Source organism: Vidua macroura, chromosome 8 (genome assembly GCF_024509145.1).
Source record: "Vidua macroura isolate BioBank_ID:100142 chromosome 8, ASM2450914v1, whole genome shotgun sequence".
In the NCBI taxonomy this organism is placed as follows: domain Eukaryota; kingdom Metazoa; phylum Chordata; class Aves; order Passeriformes; family Viduidae; genus Vidua; species Vidua macroura.
Genome location: NC_071578.1, coordinates 33,125,156 through 33,140,372, shown reverse-complemented (window position 1 = coordinate 33,140,372; position 15,217 = coordinate 33,125,156). Strand labels below are relative to the sequence as shown.

The following is a 15,217-nucleotide window of genomic DNA, read 5'->3' as shown; positions in this document are numbered from 1 at the left end:
GAAAAAAGAAATTTAAGTGGTGCAGGGTATTTAATGTATAAAACAGGTGAAAGAAGGTGGTTCTGAACAAATCTCAAACCCCTAGGTTTGTTGGATCCTTTCACCAGCCAGTGTGTTCAACAAAGCAGTGCAGGAGCATAAGAAAGCAAGAGAAAATTGGTGAAATCCCTGCAAATGCACTTGACGTTAAGTGACTTCTTCACCTAATACCTGCTAAACCTCTCTCTCCTTCACAATGGTCTTTGGCTCTCTCCCACTGCTGAATTTCATAGATGCACTCTAAAGCAATTCCTCATTCCAAGTTTTTTTTCCAAAATATCAATTTTCAGTCCATGCTTCAGCCTGAATCTGCTCTCGGATGCTTTCCTGATTCCTGAGTGATTCTTCCTTTGTGAGGAATGGTTTTGTAAAGAATTTTTAAAACTTGATAGAAAGTTTACACTGTTTTGTACATCTGTATGTAAATACTGAGATAAGGTGTGTTGACTTAGGAAGGTCATGGAATAGAAATTATATGGTTGAGAGATTGAACTAGAAACAAGTTTTAATGTTTTAAAATATGTAATAAGTTTTAAAATATGTAAAAAGACTCTAGATAGTCTAGAGAATTAGAAAATGAATTAGTGAAAGATGTATTGTAGTAAGACTATTTGGGGTAAAAATTTGGTGATTGGTGTTAGTATTAGTAGTATTGTGTAGGAACAGTTAATAGGTTGAAACATATTTAGAAGGTATTGCAGCTAGAAACTAGGTTAGTTTCTGATGGAATGGTGTTAAGTTTTATATTTCTTATGTCTCACTTTTTATCGAGATTAATGGAATCAAATATTTTAAAATGCCTCTCAGTTACCCCGTGTCTGTAAAAGCTGGAAAAACCAACAGTCCCTGAGAGGCCAAAAATGAGTCTCTATAAAGAAAAGCACATCCCACAGCAGAGCTGCATGGATACACACACAGCTAAATCCATCTGGCTGGATTTACAAAAAGCCTGAAGGATGACCATGGATCATCAGCACGGTGCTGCAGCAGGAGCTGCAGTGAATCCCACACCTCATGGTGTTTTGAGGGACCTCCTGCTCTAAGTGTCTCTAGCAGAAAACTTCTCTCTGAGGGCAGAAAACCCAGCCACGTCCACTTCCTTGGATTTCTGGGTCCCCCGGAGATGTTGTCACCACACCCCTGAGGTGAAGCCACCCCTCCCCATCCCTGCTGACCTGGGAGCAGCTTCCTCCTGGCCATGGCTGCTGCCCGGTGGCTCTCGTACTCCACGAAGGCAAAGCCCCTGTTTTTGGTTTTATCGGCTGCGCTGGGGTAGACGATGACGTCCACGACGCCGTCCGTGACCTTCTTCATCTCTGCTAGGATTTCCTCCCTCTTCTTGGTTTTGGGGATGCCCCCCACGAACAGGCGGCAGTTGTCCACACTGGCACACACGCCCAGGAGTCTCCCGTTCCTGAAACAAGGGAGCTGCTTTGTCAGGAGTCAGGAGCCAAGAGAGGGGAAGGTTACAGCAAAGCCCCTCTTCTGTCCCAAAACACAAGGTCAGCTGTTCTTTGGGATATTCCAGTGGCCTTGCTCAGTGCAAAAGCTGCCACTCTGCTAAATCTGACATCAAAGTCAGGCAGCACAGCTGAAATGAAGGATTTGAGAGAGAAACCAAAGCCAAATTTTGCTTTTCCTACTTGAGGTTCTCCCTTTTGCTGCCACCAGGCAACTGTAGCCCCCAGCCCAGGTCCTTGTGTTGTCACAAGGCTTGTGGCTTCCCACGCACATCATGACTGAGGTTTTGGGGGAAGAAAATCCCTTGTCATGGAGTGGCACCATTTGAGGACTCACCGATGCCAACTTATGTGCAGACCTCAAAATAAAAACTTCCTTCGTTCACCTTTTTGGGGTCAAAATATCTCTTATAGGCCTGGAGAAGTGCAAAGCTTCTTTAGAGGAGTCCTTGGAACCAGGGAAGGAAGTGGAGGAGGTGGAGGTGGATGAAGCCTGAGCCCTAAGACCTTCCAACCTCTGCTACAAAGGACATCTCCAAGACCTCTGTGTGTCTTGACATGCTCAAAGCAGTTCACAACCCATCACTTTTTTATTAAAAAAGCCATACAACTGCCAAAATGGTTTAACCCAAAAGCAAAGGCATCAACTCATCCCACTTTGAACTGGCAAAAAACATTCAGTGTGGTTGAAGTCCAACCAACACGTATTAACGGGCCCATCTGTTGTTGATTTCTGGGTGTTTTGTTCCCTCAAACATGAGGGCTTTTTCTGTTCCTTTCTATTAGGAAATGTCACTATTTTGCCAGTTGGTTTCCATCCTATTTCACCATTTTTTGCAATTGCTCCATTTACCAGAACATATCTGCACAATCTGTCACGAGGGAGACTGTGAATAGAATAAATCGACAACAAACAACCTGAGTGGAACATAATAAATAGTGTTGGTTAGGGGAAAGTTAATTTGATCCAATGCAGAACATTTTTTTCCCAATGTTCTGATAGATTTTGTTGTTGTTGTTGTTGTTGTTGGTTTTTTTTTTTTTTGGTTTTTTATTTTTTGTTTTTTTTTTTTTTTTTTTTTTTTTAAATTGTGAAGAAGAAATTTCCTGTGAAACATGTTGGTTTTAATAAGCAGTGACTGCACAGGGAGACAGGAGGAGATTTCCCCTCAGAACACAGGGATCTAAATAATCTTGCTCTGGACTGCCAGGAAAAATATCTCTTACATGTCAAAATAGACTGATACATGTGATTCAAAGTTGCTTCGAAGGTGTTTGCCCCGCTTACCTGATTTCATAATTATTGAGTGTCTTTATTGCATTCTTGGCCTCCTGTTTATTGGAGAAGGTCACAAAGGCGTAGCCCCTGTTGTTGCCATTGAAGTCCATCATCATCCTCATCTCATAGATTTTGCCAATCTGCCAAGTGAGAGAGATTTGTCAGCAAGGTGGGAGTGGTTAAAGAAGGCTGGAATTTTAAAGCTCACCCAGTTCCAGTTCCACGGGCAGGGACACCTTCCACTGACCAGACTGCTCCAAGTCCTGCCCAGCCTGGCCTTGGAATCAGCTCAGTTCAGCCCTGAAATGCAGCTCTGACCATCAGTGACTGATCAGCTGCCATCAAGCCTCACCTTTTCACAGAGGGGGATAAGTTCATCCTCAAAGAGGTCTCGGGGCAGTTTCCCGATGAAGATCTCACAGCCCCTCTCCGGTGGAGGGCCATCCCAGCCCGGTGGTGGTCCCCCATATTTCCTCTGCCCATTTTCCTGCCGTGGAGGAAAAGAAAAGAAAGGTTCAGCTATCGACTTTTAAACATGGATCAAACCAACCCTGCCTCTGGGAATGACCCTTGAGGCAGACACCCTCCTTCCCTTCAGCTCCTTGTGCATTCAGCAGGGATAAGGCAGTGTCCCACTGCCAAGGCAGAAGTCCAAGTGCAGACAGTGAGGTAACTCCCTGGAAAATGGAAATCCTCCTGGCTCTGGCAGGGGAATCTCCATGGGCTGTGTGTTAGTTGTGGGCTGGGTAATGGAGCACTTGCAAAATGTATAATTTGTCTTGATTTTCATCCAGTCTGAGGATGACACCTGCCCACCCAGGAGGTCCTTCTGGCAGAGAGCAAATCTTGGCCCCAAATAAGATTCAAAGATGTGAAGGCCAGTCAGTATTTCCCCTTTTCTCTCTTTTTGCTAGATGAGTGTGTCTCTGTTCTATTTTTAACCTTCCTTCCTTCCTTCCTTCCTTCCTTCCTTCCTTCCTTCCTTCCTTCCTTCCTTCCTTCCGCAACTTCCGCAACTTCCGCAACTTCCGCAACTTCCGCAACTTCCGCAACTTCCGCAACTTCCGCAACTTCCGCAACTTCCTTCCGCAACTTCCTTCCGCAACTTCCTTCCGCAACTTCCTTCCTTCCTTCCGCAACTTCCTTCCTTCCTTCCGCAACTTCCTTCCGCAACTTCCTTCCTTCCTTCCTTCCTTCCTTCCGCAACTTCCTTCTTTCCGCAACTTCCTTCCTTCCTTCCTTCCTTCCGCAACTTCCTTCCTTCCGCAACTTCCTTCCTTCCTTCCTTCCGCAACTTCCTTCCTTCCTTCCTTCCGCAACTTCCTTCCGCAACTTCCTTCCGCAACTTCCTTCCGCAACTTCCTTCCGCAACTTCCTTCCTTCCGCAACTTCCTTCCTTCCGCAACTTCCTTCCGCAACTTCCTTCCGCAACTTCTGCAACTTCCTTCCGCAACTTCCTTCCGCAACTTCCTTCCTTCCGCAACTTCCTTCCTTCCGCAACTTCCTTCCGCAACTTCCTTCCGCAACTTCCTTCCTTCCGCAACTTCCTTCCTTCCGCAACTTCCTTCCGCAACTTCCTTCCGCAACTTCCTTCCTTCCGCAACTTCCTTCCTTCCGCAACTTCCTTCCTTCCTTCCGCAACTTCCTTCCTTCCGCAACTTCCTTCCGCAACTTCCTTCCTTCCTTCCTTCCTTCCTTCCTTCCTTCCTTCCGCAACTTCCTTCCGCAACTTCCTTCCGCAACTTCCTTCCGCAACTTCCTTCCTTCCGCAACTTCCTTCCTTCCGCAACTTCTGCAACTTCCTTCCGCAACTTCCTTCCGCAACTTCCTTCCGCAACTTCCTTCCGCAACTTCCTTCCTTCCGCAACTTCCTTCCTTCCGCAACTTCCTTCCTTCCGCAACTTACTTCCTTCCTTCCGCAACTTCCTTCCTTCCTTCCGCAACTTCCTTCCGCAACTTCCTTCCGCAACTTCCGCAACTTCCGCAACTTCCGCAACTTCCTTCCGCAACTTCCGCAACTTCCGCAACTTCCGCAACTTCCGCAACTTCCGCAACTTCCGCAACTTCCGCAACTTCCGCGACTTCCGCAACTTCCGCAACTTCCGCAACTTCCTTCCGCAACTTCCTTCCTCCCTCCCTCCCTTCCTCCCTTCCTCCCTTCCTCCCTTCCTCCCTTCCTCCCTCCCTCCCTCCCTCCCTCCCTCCTTTCCTTCCTTTCCTTCCTTTCCTTCCTTTCCTTCCTTTCCTTCCTTCCTTCCCTCCCTCCAGTGATTCCCTACTCCCAGAGGATCTGGGGCTCCAGGAATTTTTCCATTTTTGGCTCCATGACCATTTCTTTAGTCACTTCCCATTCTGGGATTATTCCAGGAAAGGGAATGCCTTGTACAACTGATTTAAGAGGAGCAGAGATCCTTACAAGAAAACAGGAATATATCACAAACCCTTTTAGTTGTCTCAAGCCTAGAACAGGCCTTGAATTATCCACTCTCATTCCTGTTTTTCCAATGTTTTCAGCAGTGATGGAGTCCTGGGGACATTTGATTTTATGTCTGAGCTGGTGTGTGAGGGGGCACAGAAAGAAATAAACCCTTCCCTCAATTTGCAGTAGCTTTGTTTGTGGCTGGAAGGCAGCACCTCAACAAACCCTTCTTGACAAGGTGCCTGGAGGGAAAGTGGACATTGGCCACTTCCCAAAGATGAATGACCCAAGTGTGCACTGAAGAAGACGTTTGGCTGCATCCACAGACAGGCTGGAAGAAAAATCCCTAAGGTACAGGGAAGTTAGGAGATGAGGGGAAAGAGAAAAAGATAAAATAGCAAGGTTGGAATGGAAAAGGAAAGGAGAGAGAAGAGCAAGAAGATGTTGAAGTGTGTGGGGGATTGGGAGCTGAAATCTGTGCTTTAGGAGTGAGCTTTGCCAGATTGACAGTAGGGAAAACCAGGATAATTCCAAGGCCAGGTTGGACAGGGCTTGGATTAACCTGGGCCAGTGGAAGGTGTCCCTGCCCATGGCATGGGGCAGGAACGAGATGGGCTTTAAGGAACCTCCCAACCCCTCTGATTCTAAGAAAGCCACAGAAAATCTAAGACATACAGAAGTCCCTTATCTTATGGGTCAGGTACAGCAGAAAGGGCACCAAATGCAGCTGCTGGCCTGGTCCTGGAATATGCTTTTTCCCAGGAATCTCAGGTTGTGCTTGAGGCTGTTGTGCCCTCTACTGCCATGCAAAACAAGACAAAGTTCATGGCTTCCACCTGCCTAAAATCCAGTGTTTCTAGTTCCTTCTTCCAGGATGCAAGGCTGGTGATGGCAGAGCCCAGTGCTTTCCAAGGCTGAGCTTGTTTTGGTCACGGTAGCCAAGAAAGGTTTGCTCAGGTGGGATTGAAAGTCATGCTCAGGCTTCACCTGCCCTAACCATGGGAGTTTTGGATCTTGGAGACCTTGGAGCCTAAACTGGGAGCAAACCTTGGAGCAGGTGAGGCACCTGCCTCCCATGTACCTGTGTAAGAATTTGCACAAAAGGTGACGTGCTGGACTTCCCACCTCATCCCTCTTCTGAAACTTTGCTCTGTGGGTTTTCTCTGGTTTTGAGACACATATCCCAACCTTTCCCAACATTTAGCAGTGCTCAGGGTTGTCCTACCCCCACCTTTATTGTAATTTCCCATCAAGCAAGGAATTCTTTGAGGAATAAGATCCTGCTTCATGAAAAACAACGTAGTGATGGTCAGCACGGATGTAAGAGAGAAACAGAGCAAAAAAGAACGAGCAAGGAGTGATTCAGGAGCATGGATTGGCTGCTCACGCCCCCAGTGAAGCTTCAGGATGAAGCACAAAAGGATGGGACCGTGAATTCCTACCTGGATCAAATTATATCCCGTTCGCTGAATTAATGCACGGAGGGCGGCTTCTTTCTGTGTGCCGGTCAATCCATCCCCGGATTTGTGATTTGATTCCATTGGGAGTGATTATCAGCAAAAAATCAGGTTAATTAGGGGTGCTCACTGCAATCAAATTTAAGATAAATTAAATCAATTAATATGGCTGGGAGGAGAAAGTCCACCCTCCTGAGAAAGTTTATGGAGTCGCTCTTCCTAAATCAGTTATTTCGGAGATAAAACCAAAACAGAACAGCAGAGACCATGGAAAAAGCAGACATGTCCCTCATGCTGAATGGAAATAAATAGCATTTAAACCCACAGTCAGATCCTGGGGAGATGCAGAGGGAATTTGTAGCCTTTTGGTGGTGTCTCAGGAGGAAAAAACATGTAAGTGCCTAATCCTGCACTGAGTACACAGCAATGAGTCCTTCAGGCCTTGTGTGATGCTGATACTGGGAAGGCAACTTTGTACCAGCCATGTCCAGCACTCTGTGAGAAAGAGGACCTAGCCCCAGATTTGGCCTATTTTTATATTTGAAAATAAAGTACACGGGAGAACTTCAGATCTTCGCTCACCTCAGGGCTGGAGCAACCTTGGGTTCAGACATTTTGATTCAGAACTGTAGTTTTAGGTCATGGCTGATTCAAGATTTTTTGGTTTGGGTTGGGTTTGGGCTGAAAACATCATAAAACTGAAATCTGAATCTGACTTGGGCTACACCCTGGGAAAGAGACATTTACAACATGGATTCATGACTGGTGAATCCCTGTTTTTCCTGAATGCTGAGCTTTGAGCTTGTCCAAAATACATTTATGTGCTCCAGGCATAAAAACAGGGTCTGTAGGTACAAGGCTGAGCTTGAAGCCTCAGGCTGATGCTGAACAGTAGCCAGAGCAAACCCAGTTCCCTCCTCAGGTCCTTGTAGCCACACTTGGAGGCCAGTGGGACCAAGGACTCCATGCAGGAAAATGCTAGATTGTGTCAGCCTGATTTATTAAAAAAAATATGGATATTGATCTAGCACCAATATCCAACTGTGACGGACAAAAACTCTCTAACAGTTTTAAAATTAGAAAGTGTATGTTTATTGTGATGTCGGACAGCGTGCGGGATAGCTCCCAAATACACACTGTGCCTTTCAAATGATTACTGAGTCCTTTTATCCACACAAGAATTGAATATCCAAAATACAAATACATATTCATCATTTTGGTACATCCCATTCCTCGCTTTGTATGCTAATCATTTCAAAAGCTGTTAAGCATGCGTAGTTTGTTCCTTGAAATGGGTCTGTGGTCCCTTTCATGAGGAGGGGTCCTAAAATGAGGAAGTAAATGAAGTCTTCCTCATTTTGACCTTTCTACCTTTTCAATGCAAATATGACAAATGAACCTTGGTAGAACTCCCATTCCTTGTCTTCAATTGGTTTCAGAACAGAGGAGGCCCACAATTGTCTTATGTTCCTAAAAGCTATTTGTCAGTTTCTATATTCTTCATTATAAACCCAGCTAACTAAACATTGTGTTGACAAGCAATCAATTATTAGTTAACTACTAACTCTTAACTTCATCAAGGCCTATTTACAAAATCCCTTTAATTTAATTAACTCTAGTAAAGCTTATCTCTAACTAAAATCTTAGCTCCTCTAAAATCTCTAAATCTCTTAAAGTTTATGTTTCAATCCAGCATGGTTGTTATTGCCTAAAACTGCATTTTATCGTAGAAAGGTGGAGGCAAGGAAAGGTGATGCCTGCCAGGCTTGCCTGGAGAGCAAACAGGGCCAAAAGGGGCTGGGAGGGGTGGGCTGAGAGTGAGGGGGATGCTGGGCAGAAGGGAAATCCAGAGCAGTAGGAAGGTGGAAGGAAGGTGGATTGCTGTGCCTGCACCCTGAGCTACTGTCAGATTTTCGTGAGGAGACCCTAAACAATCCCCCTGCCACTGCCAGGTTTTTAGGAGGAGACCCTAAACAATCCTCCTGCCACTGCCAGGTTTTTAGGGGGAGACCCTAAACAATCCCCCTGCCACTGCCAAATCTTTGGGAGGAGACCCTAAACAATCACCCTGCACTGCAGATCCTTGATGCATATAAGGTGGGCACTGCATGTAAAGAAATGCAAGTAAAGAAGAGCAATCTATCTGGTTATGGCTGATTTTCTGAGTGTGTCATGATTCTGCAGAAATGACAGGAAAAGCCTTTTCCACTCAGCTTTTAACACCAACCTCTTTTTTATCAGCTGCTTTTGCTGTTCCCTGAGTAAGAAGCCAATGTTTGGGGCAGCCCACTTTGTTTTTGGCCATTACCTGCCCTGTGCTCCTATGCCTTTGTGCCCTGGAAGTCTTCAACAGCTGCTTTCAATTTAAAATGGATTGTTCCCAGCACCAAAAATGAAGCACAAGCCCAGGAATTTGGAGGATCTCAGTCTCCTGTCATTCGGGCTCTGCCACACTGAGATCCAGAGCCTGTGACTCAAACACTTGCATATAGAGGCACCTCTGTAATGCCAGATTTTGGAGCTATTTAATGCAGAGGTTGGTGAGGCGCTTCTGATTTTTTTTTTTTTTTTCCCCATGTTCCCAGGTTCTCCAGTGTTTTAATTACTACCAACGTGCAGAGGCTGGGACATGGATTATCCAATGCAACAGCTCTCTCTTGTCTCTAATTCCCAAATGAGTGTTTTCTGAAGCAGCTGGAGCCCAGCTACTGGTTTGTTTTGCCCTTCTGAGGGCAGCAACAAAACCCTGCCGATGTTTGTGGTGTCTGTGCCTGCTGCCTCCTCTGGAGCTGGCGTTCAGCAGGCAAGGGGCAGGAATAGCACACTGCTGTGCAAAAACCACTTGGAGCCTTTCCCAGGCTGCTGCAGAAAGAGAAAATGAGCGTTCAACAAAAAACCCCAGCTAAAATCCAGATTGGTGTTGCACCCTCCCCTGCCTGGGCAGAGACAGCCCATATCCACCCTACAGGGGAAAGCTCTGTCGCACTGCAAATCTGGCCCATCATATTCTGCTTTTGGAGCATCCTGGCTTCATCAGGGAATTGAGGGATCAAATTGCAGCTCTCGGTGAGTCTCTCTTATCCCTGAGAGCTGCACTTGAGCGCTGCCAGGCCGGATGCCTGCAGGGCTGCTGCTGTGGATGCACTCGCACGTGGATCCTTTAAGGGCACGCACCCTCTCCTGCAGGGAAGAGGGATTTCCAGGAAGGTCTCTCTCCCTCGGAGGGATGATTTCACGCTGAGCAGTGAGCACAAGCCTCGGGGCTGCCGGATGGACGGGAACAGAGCATCTCCCTGGCTGATGCCTTTCCAGCAGCAGCAATATCCCTCTCTGTCTTCTGCCTTATTAGATAAGACAGCTGAGCTCTTCTGGGCTCTTCTTGTAAGGCATCCTGCAAAGATTTCAGCTCTAGACCAGCATGTCTGGACACTGGTGCACTCTAGGATATTCTGAAGCCATCCACTTGGAATTAGGGAGTAAGAGCATTCACAGCCTACTGCAAAACCTGGCCTCTGGGGGGGTTCCTAACAAAGACCTGGCTTTAATCTGTGCCTGGTGCTTCCACAAATCCCTGCCTTTGGAGAAAGCCCAGCCTGACCCATGGAAACAACCCTGCCCCATGGAAGAGGGGCAGGATGCCCATCCTCAGGGTTGCCCCGACTCACCTGGAGCTGTGGAGCTGGTCCTGCTGGGAGCGGGGTCCAGCTGGAGAGCCCCACCCCAGGGTAGCACCCGCGCCTGCAAGTGCCCACTCCTGATCCCAAAGGAATCTGCAAGCCCCCACTCTTGATCCCAAAGGAATCTGCAGCCCCCATTCCCAATCCCAAAGGAGGCCAACACCGGACTGCACACTCAGGGCTGGACACACCTGTGGAAAACCCGGGTATGGCTTGGTAGCCCCACTCTGAGCAGCCAATTCACACCTACTAATTACCAGCCCAACATTCACACGTAATTGATCATTCACAGCTAATTTATAAGCTAGAGAGCTTTCCCCCATCACTGGGGTTTCTCCAGGATGGAAAGAGTAAACCCCTCTTTTCTTTGAGGTATAAATCCCGACCCAACAAATCCCAAGCCCAGGAAAACAGGCTTTCCACCAAGCACTTCTCTCCCTCCTTCCTTCCTGTCTCCCTTGAGCCAAGGACATCTAAACTCTGTTTTGGACAGGGCACTTTTCCACCTCTGCCACCCAAGGGTCCATCTCATGGAATCACAGAATTATTTAAGTTGGAAAAGCCCTCTCAGATCATCGAGTCCAACCATTAACCCACCACCAGACATGCCCAGGTCCGCATCCATGTGTCCATCAGTGCATCCAGACGATTTCCAGGATACAAATCACGGGGGGATGTTTTATTTCTGAAACTTGTAGAATTCCAGCCCTTTCCCATTATTGCAGGCAACAGCCACAGTCCTTGCAGTAGTGCCAGTGTGCTGGCATATTTTTTTTTTACTTTAAGGGAGGAGAATTCCTGTCACCCAGAGGAAACATGATTACTTTCTCTCCTTCTTTGTTCCCCGAGCCAGGAATCAATTAGCAAATCCACCCTCACAGGGGAAAACCCGCCTTCTGTGGCTGCTGATGGAAAATGTGAATGACTGCAGGAAATTCAGGCAGTGCTTTCAGCTCTGCTTTAAAAAAGAATCAACCCAGCCACACTTAATAGAAATAATAGTTCTGGAATTCAACCAGTTTTGGGGATTTGCCCTTAAAATGGATTATCATTAACAAGGGCCACCGCATGAAAAAGAAAAAGAAAAGGAAGGAGAGGGAGAAGTTGCATTTTGTTCAGAAGTTTAAATTGAAATTAACACCTTTGGAAGTGCAAACTATCCATATTTCCTACTTCATCCTCACTTGTGATGAAATTTTGACAATAGCACCAACTTATCATGGTCACAGCATCAAGACAAGGAACGTTCTGCTTTTACCTTCAATCAGAATATCACTGGGTCTGGTTTTCCTCTCTCCACTCTCATTTATTTTAGGTTTCTGCTGAAATTCTGAAGTGCCAAGGCAAGAAAAGGTCCTTTTATACCTTGCGAGCCCACATCAACAAGAAACAAACCTATTATGTACCACCTCTCCATGACTACTTCTACACGTGGCTCCCTCACACTTACTGCAGCACATCCTCTGGCTTTGCTCCATTCATCCAGGAGCAAGATGAATCCAGAAGCTTTTACCCCAAAAATTGTGGAAAATTTTGCTTCACTTTTGGGTTATTTGGAAAAGGAGGAGTCTCTTTCCTCAGCCAAGGGATGTCTCCCATGCTAGGATTTTTGCTGAGGGGGTGTGTGAGGGCAGAGCCTGTCCCTCTACAGCCTTTTTGGGGAAAGCTGGTTCCTGGTTCCATGAAGGAGATAACAAACCCATGTTCATCCCACAGGATCAATACAGACCTGACTGTGCTGAGCCACTTGGACACATCTAATTAAGGCCATTTTGTTTAGTATCCCCTCAGTGCAACTGCTCCTCCTGAAGAATAAAAACCTTTGGAAAGACTGGACAATGATATTCACCCTTTGCCTGAATAACCCAAATAGGTCTCTGGAGAAACTATTTTCCTCTAGGTTATCAACATTTTGGGGATTTTTTCCCCTCTCTCCAGGCTCCAAGTAATATATATTCCTTTCTATACATCCATAAACACCAAGCATGGTTCATTTGCTTCCCCAAAACGGGAAGCCTTGTGAGATGTCCCAGCTCCTTGCTGGGGCGACACTGAGGGACGGAGTCCGATTGAGCAATGCAGCACGAGGCTTTCGTCCCTTGGCTGCCCAGGGTGGGGGCTTGTTTTCCAGCTCTGATGGCTCCACACAAAGTGGGAGCTTACAGACATTTTCAGGAAAACAGGGCAAATTCGGAGCAGCATGAAGGTGCTGCAGCACATGAACCTGGAGAAAACATTTCATGCCTAATCCAGCAGATTTTTTTGCTTGGCCCCTTTTGCTCAGGCATCAGCGTCTCCCTTTGGAAGCCCTTTCCTCTTGGGCACAGCTTTTGCAGCTCTGCTGCCAAATGCACACAAAATGCCCCCAAAAAGCCACTCTGTGATGCTGAGCCCAGCCTCCTTCCCTAGTGTTTATTTGCATCCCCACTTTGAAACCATCCTTCCTTCTCTGCCTGCTCCCACCCAAAACGCCTGTTCCAGCGAGGGAAAGAGCTTGGGAGGAGCATTCTGTGCTGGGCAGAAACTCTCCCTGCTAGCTGGAGGGGATTAGGGAAAACTGAGGGGGTTTTAGGAACAGTCATTGCCTTGGCTAGGGAGACTGATCTCTGGCAAAGAGAAGGAGGGACACCAAGTCAGCTGGAAAGATCTCTAATGATTAAGCCTCAGAAAGTTGCGCTTTAACAAATCCAGAGTGAATTATGGCAGGGAAAATCCCTCCTCCCCATCTGCCTTGTCTGGCCTCACTTTTCAGGCACTGAGGAAAAGCAGAAAACCCTTTCTTTCAGCTTTTCCAGGTAAAAACCATGCTGAGGCCCCGAGGACCCCTTCTGTGCCCACGCTGCTCATCCCAAACTCGACATCAGTGGTGTGGGGCTGTGTGGGGCCAGCCAGGGGGTCCCGGCCCCCCAGTCCAGCCCTGCTGGGCAGCTCTGGGGTGTGAGTCTGATGCTGGGCACTGTTGGGGTGGGAGACTCCCGATGAAGCTGCTCCTTCCCAGCCCCACCAGCAGCCCTCATTTGCACACCCACTCCCTCCCACGCCCCCAAACCTCCAAGCAGCTGCCTACCTGAGCGATTTGGGAGATGGCCCCCCGGGAAAGAGGTCTCCTCGCCTGTGGGGAGTTTGCGACGTGTCACTGCGGTTATTCCCTAATCATCATATCAAACTCCAAAGGTTCAGCAGCCCCGGGCTGCTTTACAGTCCCGTGGGTTAAACTTTAACCCACCCTATCTGCCAGCTCCCCGCAGGCCTTTGACCAGATAGCTGCCTCAGACAGCACCCACCAGGCCCAGCTTTCCCTAAAAAAATGCAGGGCACCACAGGCAGATCCCAGTTTAAGGGCTGGGGTCATGCTCACACTCATCTCCATGCTGAGACCTTTCCCACCTGATACATCCCCAGCCCTTCCCAGCAGAGATGGGACACAGCCTCGTGACACTCTTGGGCTTTACAAGAGGTTTGGGTTTGCTGGAGGATGATGGCAAGAGTGAGAAATCCCTTTTGGTGGAGAAATTCCTCTTGGTAGCCTAAGCAAAGCTGTGGGTTTGCAGAAATTGCTAGAAAAATGTTATCCAAGCAATAGTGAGGAAAGCCAGTGCAGGTTTTGGGGAGGTTTTGTTGCAGCCAGAAAAAGCTGGGAATAAATCCAGCAGCCATGAATCTCTGCAGAAGGTGGCTTCCAACCTCTGAGCATCCCAATACTATATTTGACCTGAGGCCGTAGGAAAAAGCTTCCAAAATTAAATAATAACACAAACATTACGAGTATGTAATTTAAATAAGAGTATATAATATCACAAAGTAAAAAACTTAAAGTTTGATGTTTCAGAATATAACAGAATATTTCAGAGTATTTTTACGTATATCAATATTTCAGAATATTCATATAATATATGTAAAACAAAATAAAAGTTTTAAAACGATAAATAATTATTCTTCTTCACCTTCTTCTTCATAAATTAAGTAATATTACATCATTAGTTAAAATAGTCTACATTACAAACTTCAAATAATTATTATAATTAATACTTAATTAATAAGTAAGTATTAAGTTAAAAATTAAAATAATTCAAGTATAATTTCTTAAGTAAATATTTTAACCTTAAAAAACATTATAAAAAATAGGAAACAATTTTATACCTCATTAATAAAATGCTACAAAACTCACACCTTATAAAACTATAATATAAATAAAAAATAATAAATGCCTAAATCTAAACACAAAATATCATCTCAAACACTTCAATCCCAACCTTAACAAAAATAAAAAAAAAAAAAAACAAAAAAAACCAAACAAAAAAAAAAAAAACACCCAAAAAAACCCAACATTTACTGGTCCTTGTGCCACATCTGGTGATGCAACAGCTGAATTGAATGTTTGGCTCTTTCCAAAATCCTTCTGGACCCTCACAGGATTGAAGTGGAGTACCAAGGTACTTTACCAGAGTGATTTCATGGAATGATAGAATTGTGAAGTTCGGAAAAACCTTTATGACCATCGAGTCAAACCAGCACCACCACTGTGCTCAGCACTGAGCCATTTTTCTTGCATGATGTGCAAGTTTAGGGTCCCAGCATGGGGATCCATCCCTGGAATTGCATCCTGCTGTGGCTGTCTCTGAGCTCAGAGCTGGAGCACGCCCAGCCTGGCCCATGGTTTGCCATCCCAGAGCTGACCCCCAGCACATGGATGCAGTCCTGGGCTTCATTTGCAGCCCTGCTAAATGAAACATTTATAATTAGGAGTTGCTGACGCTTCATGTTTGGAAAAGAGCCATCCCTGTGTTTGCTCAGCTTTAAAAGCACGAGGTGTCCCTGATGGGGGAGGTGACAGGGCCTGGATCCCTCTTGGAGAGCAGCATCTCACTCCTTCGTCCCTTCTCACC

General features: G+C 46.4%; 1 protein-coding gene across 3 annotated transcripts in view; it reads right to left on the bottom strand.

The window, feature by feature from the left end:
* The window catches only part of A1CF (APOBEC1 complementation factor), a 29,734-nt gene extending 16,252 nt beyond the window's left edge, over positions 1-13,482 (bottom strand). For 2 of the 3 annotated variants that reach the window (XM_053983679.1, XM_053983681.1), the window contains exons 1-5: positions 13,399-13,482; positions 6,640-6,783; positions 3,131-3,265; positions 2,788-2,918; positions 1,215-1,453 (exon numbers count right to left, since the gene is read on the bottom strand). In XM_053983679.1, the coding sequence (XP_053839654.1) occupies positions 1,215-1,453; positions 2,788-2,918; positions 3,131-3,265; positions 6,640-6,738 (604 nt within the window). In that variant the 5' untranslated portion in view covers positions 6,739-6,783; positions 13,399-13,482. Of the gene's footprint in view, positions 1-1,214; positions 1,454-2,787; positions 2,919-3,130; positions 3,266-6,639; positions 6,784-12,060; positions 12,081-13,398 lie in introns of those variants that run through there. The other variant, XM_053983680.1, reaches the window with a different exon arrangement.
* Between the last annotated feature and the right edge of the window lie 1,735 nt (positions 13,483-15,217).